Source organism: Podarcis filfolensis, assembly GCF_964270895.1.
Source record: "Podarcis filfolensis genome assembly, chromosome: 15".
In the NCBI taxonomy this organism is placed as follows: Eukaryota; Metazoa; Chordata; class Lepidosauria; order Squamata; family Lacertidae; genus Podarcis; species Podarcis filfolensis.
In genome coordinates, this window is record NC_139618.1 from 2,136,519 (window position 1) to 2,150,027 (window position 13,509).

The window sequence follows — 13,509 nt, forward strand, 5'->3', positions numbered from 1 at the left end:
AAAGAGGAGGAGGACCCTATGTTTGGGGATATCGCATGCTTCCACCCAGAGCATCGCCATCCCGGGCTTTACTGGAAGCAGAATCCCACCTGCCAGACCTGAATAAGCCTTTCCTGTGTTTGTTCTCAAGCTTTCTCGGGGCACCTTTGTTCCTGTTGTTTTCTCCCAGAATAAGGGTGTGGGCAGGACGCTCCGGTAACCTCAGAAATTCCAGGCCCCAGGATGGTGAGAGGGATTCAGGGATATGCCGGACATCTGCCTTGCGGGAGATGGTTTGCCTGCACTCTCTGCTCTCTCTTGGGTCTTTTCAGTTTGCTTATGTAATAAATGTACCATACTTAACAACTTAAATGCATGTACAGTGGTACTTCGGGTTAAGAACTTAATTCGTTCTGGAGATCCGTTCTTAACCTGAAACTGGTCTTAACCTGAAGCTAATGGGGCCTCCAGTGGCCACCGCGCCACCGGCGTGTGATTTCTGTTCTTATCCTGAAGCAAAGTTCTTAACCTGAGGTACTACAGTGGTACCTCAGGTTACATACGCTTCAGGTTACAGACGCCGCTAACCCAGAAATATTACCTCGGGTTAAGAACTTTGCTTCAGGATGAGAACAGAAATCGTGCTCCGGTGGTGCGGCAGCAGCAGGAGGCCCCATTAGCTAAAGTGGTGCTTCAGGTTAAGAACAGTTTCAGGTTAAGAACAGACCTGCAGAACAAATTAAGTTCTTAACCCGAGGTACCACTGTATTTCTGAGTTAGTGGAGTCTGTAACCTGAAGCGTCTGTAACCCGAGGTACCACTGTACTTGCTCCCACAGCAGGCAGTCCCCGTCCCCCAATCTCATTGCATTAGAACTCGTACACCTCCAATGAAGCTGAAAGTTGGAAGATTCAGGACAGATAAAGGACTTCCTTCATGCAGTGCACAGTTAAACTGTGGAACTCCCTCCCACAGGATGGCTTTAAAAGAGGATTCGACAAATTCATGGAGGGAGTGAGGGTTATCAATGGCTACCAGCCACAACGGCCATGCTCTGCCTCTACTGTTGGAGATGGCCATGCCTCGGACTACCAGCTTCTGGAAGCCACAGGAGGGAAGTGTTGTGCTCAGATCCTGCTTCCTGCCTTCCTACAAGCATCTGGTTGGCCCCTGCGAGAGGAGGATCCAAGACTAGACGGGCCATTGGCCTGATGTTCTTACGTGACATCTCAGTCTCTATAAATAAGAGCCGGTTTCTGCAACTCTGGTGAAGCTTAATTGTGATGGAGCAGTGAGGAGGAAGGCAGAAGAGGGAGATGGTGGTCTGTATGGCAGAGCAGAAGGGGGTGGCTTTCTAAGAGGGTGGGGATGACAGCAGGTAAAGTTGAGCAGCTTGTGAGCATTCCTAGTGGCCATGTGCCAAAACGCTTACCAGGAAGACGTGGTCAAAGATCTGTGTGGGGCTGTCCATCTGGCCCAAGATGACGATCATCTCGTTATCAATGAACTCCTTAAACTCCCGCAAGTTGCAGGCCATCTGCATCTCCAGCTCTGTGCGGATCTTGGAGAGGAGAGAGGAGGAAGAGGCTGCCTTTGAGATGGTGCATTGTTACATCGCTCAAACACCCACCCTGGGGGGTAGCAGTACCCTTCAGCCGACCCCCACCTCCCTTCTCTTATGGCCCCAGGAGAAAGGGCCAGGGATTCTTTAGCTGTGATTTCTTGGTGACCCTTCGAGTACCTTTCCAATTGTAAAATTCTATGAAATTTGCCTGGAATCAAACAAAACATTTAAGGAGCAGCCAGACCCACAGAAGACAAAAGACGCAAGAGTCAAGGGTTGGGTCAGACAGCAAGAAGGTCAGACCCCCAGGCTCTCAAAAGCCGTAAAAAGGCAGCAATTGGCCTTTGGATTCCTTCTCTCCAGCAGTAGGGCTTGTCATTTTAGACAGCGAAACCTATTTTTTTTGCAAAATTCTTCACTTAAAATACCAGTATGTTTTTGGGTGTGAGGAATTCAAATCTGCTGGGGTTTTTTGTGACCGGACAACATTTAGCTTGGTAAATCTACGTTTGAAGAAGCAGCACACAAACTACTTTTAGAAAACCAAATAATTTTAATTTTGGCTTCTGAAAATGTCAGGTAATGCTAAAGAATAATTAATATATAATATAACTGAGTACTTGGCAATCATTTTTAATGATTACTATGCCATTTTGCACATATTCCACCTAGCAAGCAAAACTAAATTATGTTATTTTAACCTAGCTAACTTTTGAATTCCCAAGTCATGTTGCAAGCTTTTAGCACCCCTCATTTTCGGGATATCAAAGTTGAAAGATTCAACATGCCCCACTCCAGCTGGCAGCTCTGGATGGGGAATAGGACTGAAGGATGTGGTTGCAGCAACCAGGTGTCCCTCCCCCTGAGAAAACCCCACTGAGCCTTCCCTGCCCTCTTTAGCAATCTGGGGGGGGGGGCAGCTCACCAGCCTCCTTTTCCTCACCTCCTTGGACGTGATGTTCTCCAAATCTTTCTGCATCATGATTTCCCTCAGCTTGGTCTTTATGAGACGTTCTGTGCGTTCCCGTTCCGTCGGGCTGCAGGGGCATGGGGAGAAATGGAAGAAAAAATAGTTTCAGAAGTCTTGGGGGCAGGCGGGGGTGCTGTACACATTGGCTTCAAGACAAAAAGCGCCATTCCCTCCGACTGCCTCTGTGGGAGAGCTGCGAAGCCAAGATCACACCATTGGCTCTGCTGAAAGCTCCTCCTTCCCCTGGTGAATCTAGGAACAACTGTTCAGAAATAGGGGTCTGAGTTTTGATTTTCCTCTTCCCTCCCTGTCCTTTCCCCTTGTGTGCCATGTCTTTTTTTAATTGTCTGCCTGCGGGTCGGAACCGTCTTGTTTTGACTGTATGTAAGTAGCCCCGGGAGCCATTTTGGCCAAAGAGCAGGGTAATAAAAACAAACTAGTTCTCAAGTTGAGTGAGGAACCTTTTTCATCCCGAGGGCCGCACTCTGTTCTGGGTGACCTTCCGAGGGCCACCTGCCAGTGGTGGGTGGAGCCAGGGGCGACAAAAGTGGGTGGAGCAATTCATGCAAATGTCTACAGGCCGAGTCCAGGCCCTTCTCTACCTGCCATCTGGACAAGCGACAGACAGCGGCAGTGAAGGGTGTGGAGAGTCCTGAGGGCCAGAGATGGAGACCTCGAGGGCCTCACCTGGACCCTGGACCTGAGGCTCCCAACCCCTTCTGAAGGACCTCCACAGCAAACCACACCAGGCAGGTGTTTCAACCTTCATCCATCCTCTTTTACAAGGATTTAATGGGCGAGATCAATGCCCACAGCTCTTTACAGCAAGGGTTCGGGGCAGGATATGTGGCCCTGCAGACACCAACTCTTATCAGCACCCCTGACCTTTGGCCGTGCTGGCTGGGGCCAAAGCAAGCCGCAGCTTCCACCCCAACTCCTGTAATACAGCCTCAGCACAAGACTGTGCTGGACTGGTCTGCCTCAGTATGTTTCCGACATTCTTTTCACTTATATATTTCATTTATATCCCACCTTTTCTCCAAGAAGCTTGAGGTGGTTCTCCCCCTCCTCATTTAACCCACCACAATAATCTTGTGAGGTAGGTTAGGCCGAGAGAGGCAGTGACTGGCTGAAGGTTGCACTCAGTGAGCTTCATGGCTGATTGGAGGTTCGAACCCTGGTCTCTCCCAGGCCCTAGCCCATGGGTAGGCAAACCAAGGCCCAGGGGCTGGATCCGGCCCAATCGCCTTCTCAATCCAGCCCGCGGGTGGTCTGGGAATCAGCGTGTTTTTACATGAGTAGAATGTGTCCTTTTATTTAAAATGCACCTCTGGGTTATTTGTGGGGCATAGAAATTCGTTCATTTTCTTTTTCAAAATACAGTGGTACCTCGGGTTAAGTACTGAATTCGTTCTGGAGGTCCGTTCTTAACCTGAAACTGTTCTTAACCTGAAGCACCACTTTAGCTAATGGGGCCTCCTGCTGCTGCCACGCCACCGGAGCACGATTTCTGTTCTCATCCTAAAGCAAAGTTCTTAACCCGAGGTAATATTTCTGGGTTAGCAGAGTCTGTAACCTGAAGCATATGTAACCTGAAGCATATGTAACCCGAGGTACCACTGTATAGTCCAGCCCCTCACAAGGTCTGAGGGACAGTGGACCAGCCCCCTGCTGAAAAAGTTTGCTGACCCCTGCCCTAGCCCGACACTTTGACTGCTACACCACTGAATCTCTGGGCCAAGGACAGACAGAGAACCCCAGTGAGATGGTACCAACCACCACAGCACACTGGGCCTCCCCATCAGAAGCCATCCTGCAGCCTGAAGAGGTCCTGGCCCAGCACAATTTTGCCAGCATATGCTACTGTAGCCTGGCCAGTAATTCTGCCCCTCCACCTTCCTTGGAAAGGTAACAGGCTCCACGCTTCCTTATATGGAACGCACCACGCAGCCAGCAGCACCCGCGGGTGCATTCCAGCAGCCTCTCTGGCCTTATCGCTGGTGGGTAAAAATAGTCAGGGCTTATCAGCAAGGACCATAAGCACTCTGGGGCTGGGAAGCCCATGAATAAACACCTCTCATCCATGTATATATGCCATCGTCCTGTATGTGGACACAGCCTCTGGCTGGATCAGACCAAAGCACACACACACATATCCCGGCTGGATGGATGTCTCTGAGACCACCAGCAGAGATACGAAGCAATGTGGTCACAGCTGAGTCTGAGAGCCAACGAATGAATGAATCCAGCAGTAATAAACAGTGTTGTGGAGCGCATAGCTCCACAATAACATGGGGAAGGGCTTTTAGTGTGGCAGCCCCTGCCTTGTGGAATAGCGCCCCTGTCGAGATACGACTGGAGGCGCCCAGCACATGTACTTGCCAGAAGCAAGGGAATACATTTTTGTTCCCCCAATGGATAACTGGACTTCCACAGACTTCCACTTTGTCAAGGATTTAATCTTGTTTCAAAAGTGTTTGCTGTTTTTGTGTTTTGAAACTACTTTTAATGATGTAGAAGTGATGAACGAATCACGATGAGGAGGGTGATTATAGCTGGCTGAAGGATAAGCCTTGTGAAACAAGCCCAGCTGATAGGCGAGACAGGCTGGCAGAGAAACCAGCATGCTCTCAAACCCGCTGGCCTTTGACATCCGAGATGTATATTTTCCAAGACCCACCCTATCAATTGCATTGCAGGAAGTTGGGACTAGATGACACTCAGGGTCCCTTCCAAGCCTACAATTCTATGGTGGCTCTGCTCTGCCTCTGCAGTCAGAGGCAGCAATGCTTCTGGATGCCAGCTGCTGGAAACCGCAGGAGGGGAGAGCATTGCTCTTGTGTTCGAATCCTGCTTGTGTGTTTCCCAAGGGCAGCTGGCTGGCCACTGAGAGAGCAGGATGCTGGACTACTAGACTGACCACTGGCCTGATCCAGCAGGTCTGTTCTGACTTTCGTGACTGTTATTTGTTTTAATGTTGCACCTTGGAATGGCTGCAACCTGCCCCGGGACGTTAGGGTGGAAGGCAGGTCAGGAATCAAAACCGTCCCCAGCCCTACTCACACGTCCGTGAAGAGGGCAGGCGAATCGGGTCGGTGGGACTGGACATCTTGCATGGCGTTCCATTCATTGACGGAGGACTGGTCTGAGTTGATGTGGCTCTCATAGTAGCTGACCCACGTGAGGAAAAGGCTCCCTGGGTAATAGTTGTTGATGCGAGCCACTTCGCAGGCCTTGTGGAGACTCTGCAGGGCAGACCTGGATGGAGCAGGTGGAGGGGGGAGAAAATAAAAGCAGAGGAAAGAAGTCAGGGAATCAAGAACAGTCAGAGGACGGAGAGGGCCCACAGCTGAGCCAGGGAGAAATGACATGCTTAACTGCTATTATTATTATTATTATTATTATTATTATTATTATTATTATTTTCTAAAGAAACTGTATCAACCCAAAGAAAATACGCATGATTACAAAGTAGGAAAAATAATAATTTGGAACTGCTTTTCCTAATACATTCAACATTTTATTAAATAAAATAAAATGGAGATCTCTCTGTTGCTTCACAGAAATGTCTGGTCCATCATAAAGCCCATCAAAGGTACCTGGACTCCAAAGAGACGCAGCCAGGATAGGTTATTGGTTATTGGTATAAATGCGTACTATAGCTGCTTCTCTGCTGGAAGGTCCTTCTGACTGTGCTATATAATCAACAAAGTCAGACCATATGCTGCAAAACTTATCTTTTGCTTTCCACGAAATAATCACGCTTGGCTATTAGTATGCATCAACTTGTAAACTTTTGAAAATTAGAAATAAAAAGTAAACAACAACAACACTACTTAGCTGTTAGTACTGGCTATATTTTTTCCACCTTTTGAGGCAAGAGCACCTCTAAAGGAGACCTATAGGGGAGCTGAGCAAGAAGGGAACCCCATGCCCAATACCTGGATTCTCCAGTTACACATACAACCCACACCACACCCACCACTTTCCTCCTGTTTCACAGAATGCAATCACTTTATTTATATAGAAATAAAAATAAATGTAGCAAATGCTGCTTCATTCTGCATTTAGCTGGGATTCCTGCATTGAAGGGAGCTGGACGAGACGACCCCTTGGGGGCCGCTTACAACTCTGCAATTCTACGGTTCTATTAATCTCCTAGTAAGTTTCTGGTTTGGGGGGGGGCTTTGTTCTCTTCCCCACAGTTTTTCCCTGCCCAGTCTGACAGCCAGCCCAGAACACACGCTGCACACAAACAGGCAATGTCCAGTCTCACATGGTGCCAAATTCTTCCCTCGGCATGGAAGGCGAGGCAAGGCAAGTGGCTGTGTTCCTCCTCCAGGGTCCCAGGCAGCAAATGTTGGGAATGGCAAGTCCTGCTTGTGGGTTTCCCAAGAGAGACATCTGGTTGGCCACTGAGAGAACGGGAGGCTGGGCCAGATGGGCCCCTTTGGCTCTCGTGATGTCCCCATGTTTACGTCCCTTCCTGAGAGCGGTTGAGCTCGGAAAGGAGCCACAATGGGTTGAAGCCCATCACGGGATGTGCTGTCATTTAAAAATGTCCCGAGACGCTTTCTAAGAAGGAGCTGCTCCACCTCTTTTGAGCTGGCGTCCTGACTCTCTGCCCGTGACCTGAAAGATCTAGGTTAAAAGCAAAGACATGGAGCTCTCCCACAAATACATCGCAAGCTCAATGGGTGACACATTTCCAAAGAGCGAAAGCGATCCTGAGTCAGTGAATCCGCAAACTTGCTAGAAGAACCCTGCTGAGAGCTGTCCTATAAAGGAGAAGGATTATCCAGCAGGCTTAGCAGGCAAAGCCTGGACATATAAAGTCTGCCTGGCTCTTCGGATGCCAAAGAGAATCCCTTATAAACATCACCCAGAGTTTAGGTCGCTCTGCTGAAAGGCCAGTTTCATTGGCAACTTCCTGACCTTGAACTGTTCCCCCATTCCAGCTAGTCACTGCAATAACCAATACTTTACTTCTAGGCACTGGCACCTGTGTTTGCTTCCTCCTCTCTTCTGTCCTCCTCCCTTTTTCCTTGTATGTCGTGTCTTTTTTAAATACATTGTAATCCCGCAGAAAGGGGACTCTGGTTATAAATGCTTGTATTTAGGCTACTCTTTTGGACATTAGAGCTGTAAAACAAGTATAAGGGCTCTAAAAGCAACCAACCAACCAACCCAGAGGTAACAGAGGGCTCCATGGTAACCATAGAACCATAGAATTTTAGAGTTGGAAGGAACCCTATGGATCATCTAGCCCAGGGGTCAGCAAGGTTATACCTGCCTGGGCCGGTCAAGTCCTGTGGAGATCTCTCTGTGGGCCGGATCCCACGTGTGCGATTTCCGGTGCCTGGGCATGCGCAGATGCGATTTCCAGCACCTGGGCATGCGCAGACGTGATTTTCGCACCTGGGCATGCGCAGACGTGATTTCTGGCAGCTGGGCATGCGCAGACGTGATTTCCGGTGCCACGGAAGTGAGTCCCTGCACCGTGCTGGTTTAGCGCAGTGCGTGGGGACTCGCCAAGCAGGCGGCTCAGTTTGGGGGGGCGCTCATGGGCCGGTCAAACTGCCCCCATGGGCCGCTTGTGGCTCATGGCCCGCAGGTTGCCGACCCCTGATCAAGCCCAACCCCCTGCAATGCAGGAATATGCAGCTGTCCCGTACGGGGATCAAACTTGCAGCCTTGGCTATACTCGGCCAGATGGGCAGGGTATAAATAATAAATTATTATTATTATAACACAACATTGGTGGTATATTGAAGATAGCCCATGGTGATTGCATTCCATCATTCTGGAGAGCACCAGTTCTGACCTAAGCGCAAATGAAAAGCAGTGACATCAGTCTTGGAGTAGCCAAGCTTCTACATAATGCAGCTGAAAGATGCACACCTAAGAGAGGTCCAAGGATCGTTTCAGCCTCCAAGGGCTTCTCGCGAGCCTCCATTTCTGAGAATACTTCCTTCCTACTCCAAAAACCTTCTCTATAAACTGTGTGTAAAAAAATAAAGGAACACAAATTCTCTCACCACATGGCTTGCACAGAGACAGGCTTAAAGATGTGCACCCGGTTATCTGTCGAGACGCTGAAGCCCCTGGAAAGGAGGGAAATGGAGACAACAGCCAGTCAAACAACACTTCAGCAAAGACGGCGGTTTGGACACTCAGTGTTAATCGAAAAAGGCCAGATGCTCTTCCTTCCTGGGAGCCAGGAGGCTATGAAAAAGGGCAGCCCCTGGACAACCTGGTGACCTCCAGATGTTGGCTGAGGCTGATGGGGAGTTGCAGCCAAAAACACCTGGAGGGGGCCAGATTTTGGTTCAGGCTGCCCTCCTGCCTCAGAAGGATGAAAAGGGGGTCAGAATTTACTGGAAGTTGCCTGATGGTTCAACACTTGACCAAGAGCCTTCTGTAACATTTACATGTAGGTCACACTCAATAACGCTTCCTGCATTGCAAAGCGGGGCAGAGGGGGGCAGGGAAGGAGAGAGAAGAGGAGGGCCGGATGCCTTTTTGCACGTTCATAGCAACACAAAAACCAGACAATCCCAGGCTCTTACCCATCGCCATCCAGATGAATCAAGGCATCGCTCCAGAGTGGCAGGACCAGCCCCATTGTGCAAACACTGCTGTGGGAAACAAAAGAGAGGGGAGGACGACGATTTAAACTCTGCAAGAGAATCCTTTACAAAAAGAAAAAGAAGGCCCATGGGAGATGGACGTTTCAAAGCACTGGAACAGACTCCAGCATACATTGACAAGCTGGAAGGTGTGCAGAGGAGGGAGACCAAGATGATGAAGGATCTGGAAACCAAACCTGATGAGGAATGGTTGAGGGAGTCAGGGATGTTTAGCCTGGATGGGAGGAGTCTGAGAGGAGAGATATGATAGCCGTCTTCAAATATCTCAAGGGCTGTCACATGGAGGATGGAGCAAGCTTGTTTTCTCCTTCTCTAGAGGGTAGGACTCGAAGCAATGGATTCAAGTTACAGGAAAGGAGATTCATTCTAAACATCAGGAAGAACTTTCTGACTGCAAGAGCTGTTCCACAGTGGAACAGTCTCCCACAAGAGGCGGTGGAGTCTCCTTCCTTGGAGGTTTCAAAGCAGAGGTTGGATGGCCACCCGTCATGTATGATCTTGTTGAGATTCCTGCTTTGAATGAGGATGGAATAGAGGACCGTTGGGGTCCCTTCCAACTCTACAATTCTAAGCTTCTATGAAAGGACCCAAGTTAGTTTTGGCCAATACTTTAAATGGGTCTACTCTGAATGGGACTAGCATTGGATACGACGACGGTGACCCCCTGGAGGATCACAACATTATTCATCGGTGCCTTTCCCCACAGCCAGGAACCTCCTGCAATGTCTTTGTCCATGCAAGACACATTGACAAAGGACTCCCTGCTTTCATCCTGGTAGGCTCAGACTGTTTTATTGCTTTGTGATAAGCGCTCTCTCTGTGTGGAAGGTAGAGAATGAATGATGAACAGCCTATCAATTGCCCCTTGAGTAGCTTCTCTCAATTCCTCGCTGTCGGTTTCTGTTCCCACAAAAAGAATGAAGGGACGGGAAGAAGATTTAATTACTGGTCCTTTCTCCCCTCCCCACTTTTTCATGAGTTCATAGCTCTACGTGGGGCTACCTTTGAAGGTGACCCAGACAGAGGGCCTTCTCGATAGTGGCGCCCGCCCTGTGGAATGCCCTCCCTTCAGATGTGAAGGAAATAAGAAGCTATCTTATCTTTAAAAGACATCTGAAGGCAGCCCTGTTTAGGGAAGTTTTTAATATTTAATGCTGTATTGTTTTTAACACTTGATTGGGAGCCGCCCAGAGTGGCTGGGGAAACTCAGCCAGATGGGCGGGGTATAAATAATAATAAATAATAATATTAATAATAATAATAATATAACAATAATACCAGGCAAATTTTTTCTCTAACCTGGAGGAAACAGTAGGACTCAGAGAGTGAGAGACAGAGATAAATGCACAGACATTTTTCTTATTATTTACATTATTGGTATTGTTTCCACTGTCAGTTTGGATGCAGGACACCTTGGGCAGTTTGTTGGAAAGGAGCCATGTAATTTTAAAAAAAATGGTTAACCAACAGAGAGGGTATCACACACAGGCAGAGTCTACCGACAACCCCACCCCCTCCACAAAAAAGAACCCCCAGCCACCAGGGGAGGTTTTCTTAAAGGTAGAGATGTGTGTGTGTAGGAAATGAGATTAACTCATGGAAGGGGGGGGGGGGCGTGAAGAGAAAAAGGGCACCTCTGAGCAGCTTCCCAAAGAGACTGGAGATATTTTTAGGGATCTCTTCCACCTACCACTTCCACCAAAGCCCCCAGCAACAAGGCTAAATTGGGTTTGTAAATACTCAGTGGGTCAGAGGGGAGGGATATTCGGTGTCCGAGGAAGCAAGCAAGAGATACGTAAGCAGGGCTGGAAGGGATGGGGGAACTTCTTCCACCCACCAACATCAAGACCAAACAGAAATGGACATTGGGCCGAACCACTTTATGCCCAAACTAGAACAGAACAGGGAACAGGGCCAGGGTTTTGCAGGGGTGCCAGACCAGGACCTGGGAGACGAAGGTTCAAATCCCTGCTCAGTCCGAAAGCTCAGTGGGGTGACCTTAGGCCAATCTTTCCCTCTACCCCACAGGGTTGATGTGGGGAGAAAACCAGACACAACCATTCTTGAGCTCCTTGGAGGAAAGATGGTCTACTCATTCATTCATCCTTTTATTTGTATGCTGCTTTCACACACACACACACAATCGAGCTCAGAGTGGCTTTCAACAAAGAAAACAGGGTTGCCTACGTAATAAATGTTATCCTTCAATGGTGTTTCTGAAAAAAATATGATCAGAATTAAGTAATTTTCACTCGAGCTCATTCGAAATCTCACCTGCTTTGAGATTTGTGCTGCACCAACAGCCTTGAGGACTAGAAATTTGTGCTCTGTGGCAACACCACTTTGGCTGTTGTTGTGAGAAGCCTCCAGCACTCACACTGAGGACCTGATTGGTGATGCTCCCTCTTAAGCACCCTTGTTTTCTAGACAACAATCTAGACAACATGGATTCTTTGGCTGTGACTCCTGTGTCGCAGGGGGTTGAACTAGATGACCCTTGGAGTCCCTTCCAACCCTACAATTCTGTGATCCTATAAATGCTTCAGTCCGTCCTTCAGAGGGAAACAGCTCCAAACCCCCCAATGATCTGACAGCCCTCTTGGAGAACTCGCAAAAAAAAAAAGATAACAATTGCACATCCTGGTCAGCTCTCTCACTCCGATTCACCACATACCTGTCGTTGCAAGAGAAGTCCATTCCCAGGACAATGCTTTCCTCGGTGTCCTGCCGCCCATTGGTTGAGACCACCACCATGTATCGAGTCCGGTTCTGGTACGTGCTTTCCAATCTCACAGCCTGGGAAAAGAAGGGGAAAAGCTTTTCAGCTGTTTGTAGAGCCCACTCTCCATATTCTACACCAGGGCGGGGTGTCAATTGAGCTCACTGCTGCCTACACTGGCTGGCAGCAGCTCTCCAGGGTTCCAGGCAGGGAGTTTTCTCCCGGTCCCACCTGGAGATGTCATTGTGAATTGGACCCAGGACCTCCTGCCTGCAATGCAGATGGCTCTGCCATAGAGCAATGGCGCTCCCTGCACCTCTGCCAGCCTGAGAGAGGGGAGACGCATCTGCCACTGGTCTCCCAGTACGAGCCAAAGCCCACGGAAAAAGGGCTTGGAAGGCCAGCAAGAAGTGTTTGGCAGGAAAAGGGTGCCACCTTAAAAGAAAACAGTGACTCAGTGGGCAGCAATTCTGCATCAACATTAACTCAAGCCCAGGGTGCCAAGAGCACGCAGAACCCAGCAAATCCCTTAAACTGTGCATGTCTACAAAACGGTTTCCCCCTGAAAAACAGGGCATCTTTGACTGCTGGTGCCTGTGGAGGAAGCAAGGTCTGTGCCAGTGCAGAAAACTCCTTGAGATACGATTAAGACTGCATCAAATCCGTGGCCTTTCAAACCTCGCTCTGTAGCCAGGAGGCTTGCTTTCTCTTCTTAAAAAGAAACAACGAAAACAAACCCAAAACCTGAGATTATCTCGGGATGTTCAATGCGGCATCCCAAACTCATCTCCCTACTGCTCTGCAACAGAAGTGGGATGCCGAAAACCCCAGATTGCTGCAATTACACGAAGTCTTTTTGAGCTGCTGGATAAAGGGAATAGCTTCAACCGGCATATGTGTGTGTGTGTGTGAGTGTACCTGCTCCGAACCTCTGGACATGCCCTGGAGAATCCCTCCATCCTTCAAGGAAACTAGAACTTCCCCCATGATCAGAGAGGAAAACTTCGGCTTCATGTCCTTCATTGCAGTGGGTTGAGCTGGATGACCCTTGGAGTTCCCCCTCGACCTCTACAATTCTATGATAGGAAATAAGCCCGCCTATGAACAACAGGAGACGGGCGCTTGGCCGTACGGACCAAGAATAGCCGGCGAGGTTCAGCTCCAGACTGTGGAGGAGCTGAGTCAGCACAAGGAAGACTATATATGCCAGTTCCTCCCCCCGCCGGCCCCGGTCTGGTTCCCCATCCTGATGCCAAGTCGGCAAGATACGTACGGGCGCTGACGCAGCATGCCAGGAAGCCAGCGTCACGCAGCGCAAGCCGCTTACAAGAAGCCAAGAGGAACTTGCCTTGTGTGGCCTGAAGATGCCCCCGGGCACGGGTGGGGCGGACCCCTGGCATTCGGCGCATCCTTCTTCTTTTTACAGCCTCCTAACTCAACTCCCGGGACATCTGCATTCTGCTTGATGTTTTCTGACCTCACAGAGTGCAAGATGAACCACGGCACTGCCGCAGAAGGGACGTCTTGATTATGCTAACTGGCCCATCTAGGGTGTGTGGATTTTATTTTGCCCAGAGCAGCCCAACCACAGAAAGAACCGCTTCTGCTAAATAGTCGTGGTTCTTCT

At 49.2% G+C, this 13,509-nt stretch overlaps 1 protein-coding gene and 1 long non-coding RNA gene across 8 annotated transcripts in view; one reads left to right on the forward strand and one right to left on the reverse strand.

The window, feature by feature from the left end:
• The window catches only part of SSH2 (slingshot protein phosphatase 2), a 122,568-nt gene that overhangs the window by 15,772 nt on the left and 93,287 nt on the right, over window positions 1–13,509 (reverse strand). For 6 of the 7 annotated variants that reach the window (XM_083587417.1, XM_083587418.1, XM_083587419.1 and 3 more), the window contains 6 exons: window positions 11,838–11,959; window positions 9,083–9,151; window positions 8,552–8,617; window positions 5,577–5,771; window positions 2,487–2,580; window positions 1,412–1,540 (listed from right to left, as the gene is read on the reverse strand). In XM_083587417.1, the coding sequence (XP_083443543.1) occupies window positions 1,412–1,540; window positions 2,487–2,580; window positions 5,577–5,771; window positions 8,552–8,617; window positions 9,083–9,151; window positions 11,838–11,959 (675 nt within the window). Of the gene's footprint in view, window positions 1–1,411; window positions 1,541–2,486; window positions 2,581–5,576; window positions 5,772–6,789; window positions 7,223–8,551; window positions 8,618–9,082; window positions 9,152–11,837; window positions 11,960–13,509 lie in introns of those variants that run through there. The other variant, XM_083587420.1, reaches the window with a different exon arrangement.
• Window positions 9,164–13,509, forward strand: part of LOC310750210 — a 185,299-nt gene continuing 180,953 nt past the window's right edge. The window contains exon 1 of the long non-coding RNA XR_014541972.1: window positions 9,164–9,938. This is a non-coding gene — a long non-coding RNA (uncharacterized lncRNA). The remainder of the gene's footprint in view (window positions 9,939–13,509) is intronic.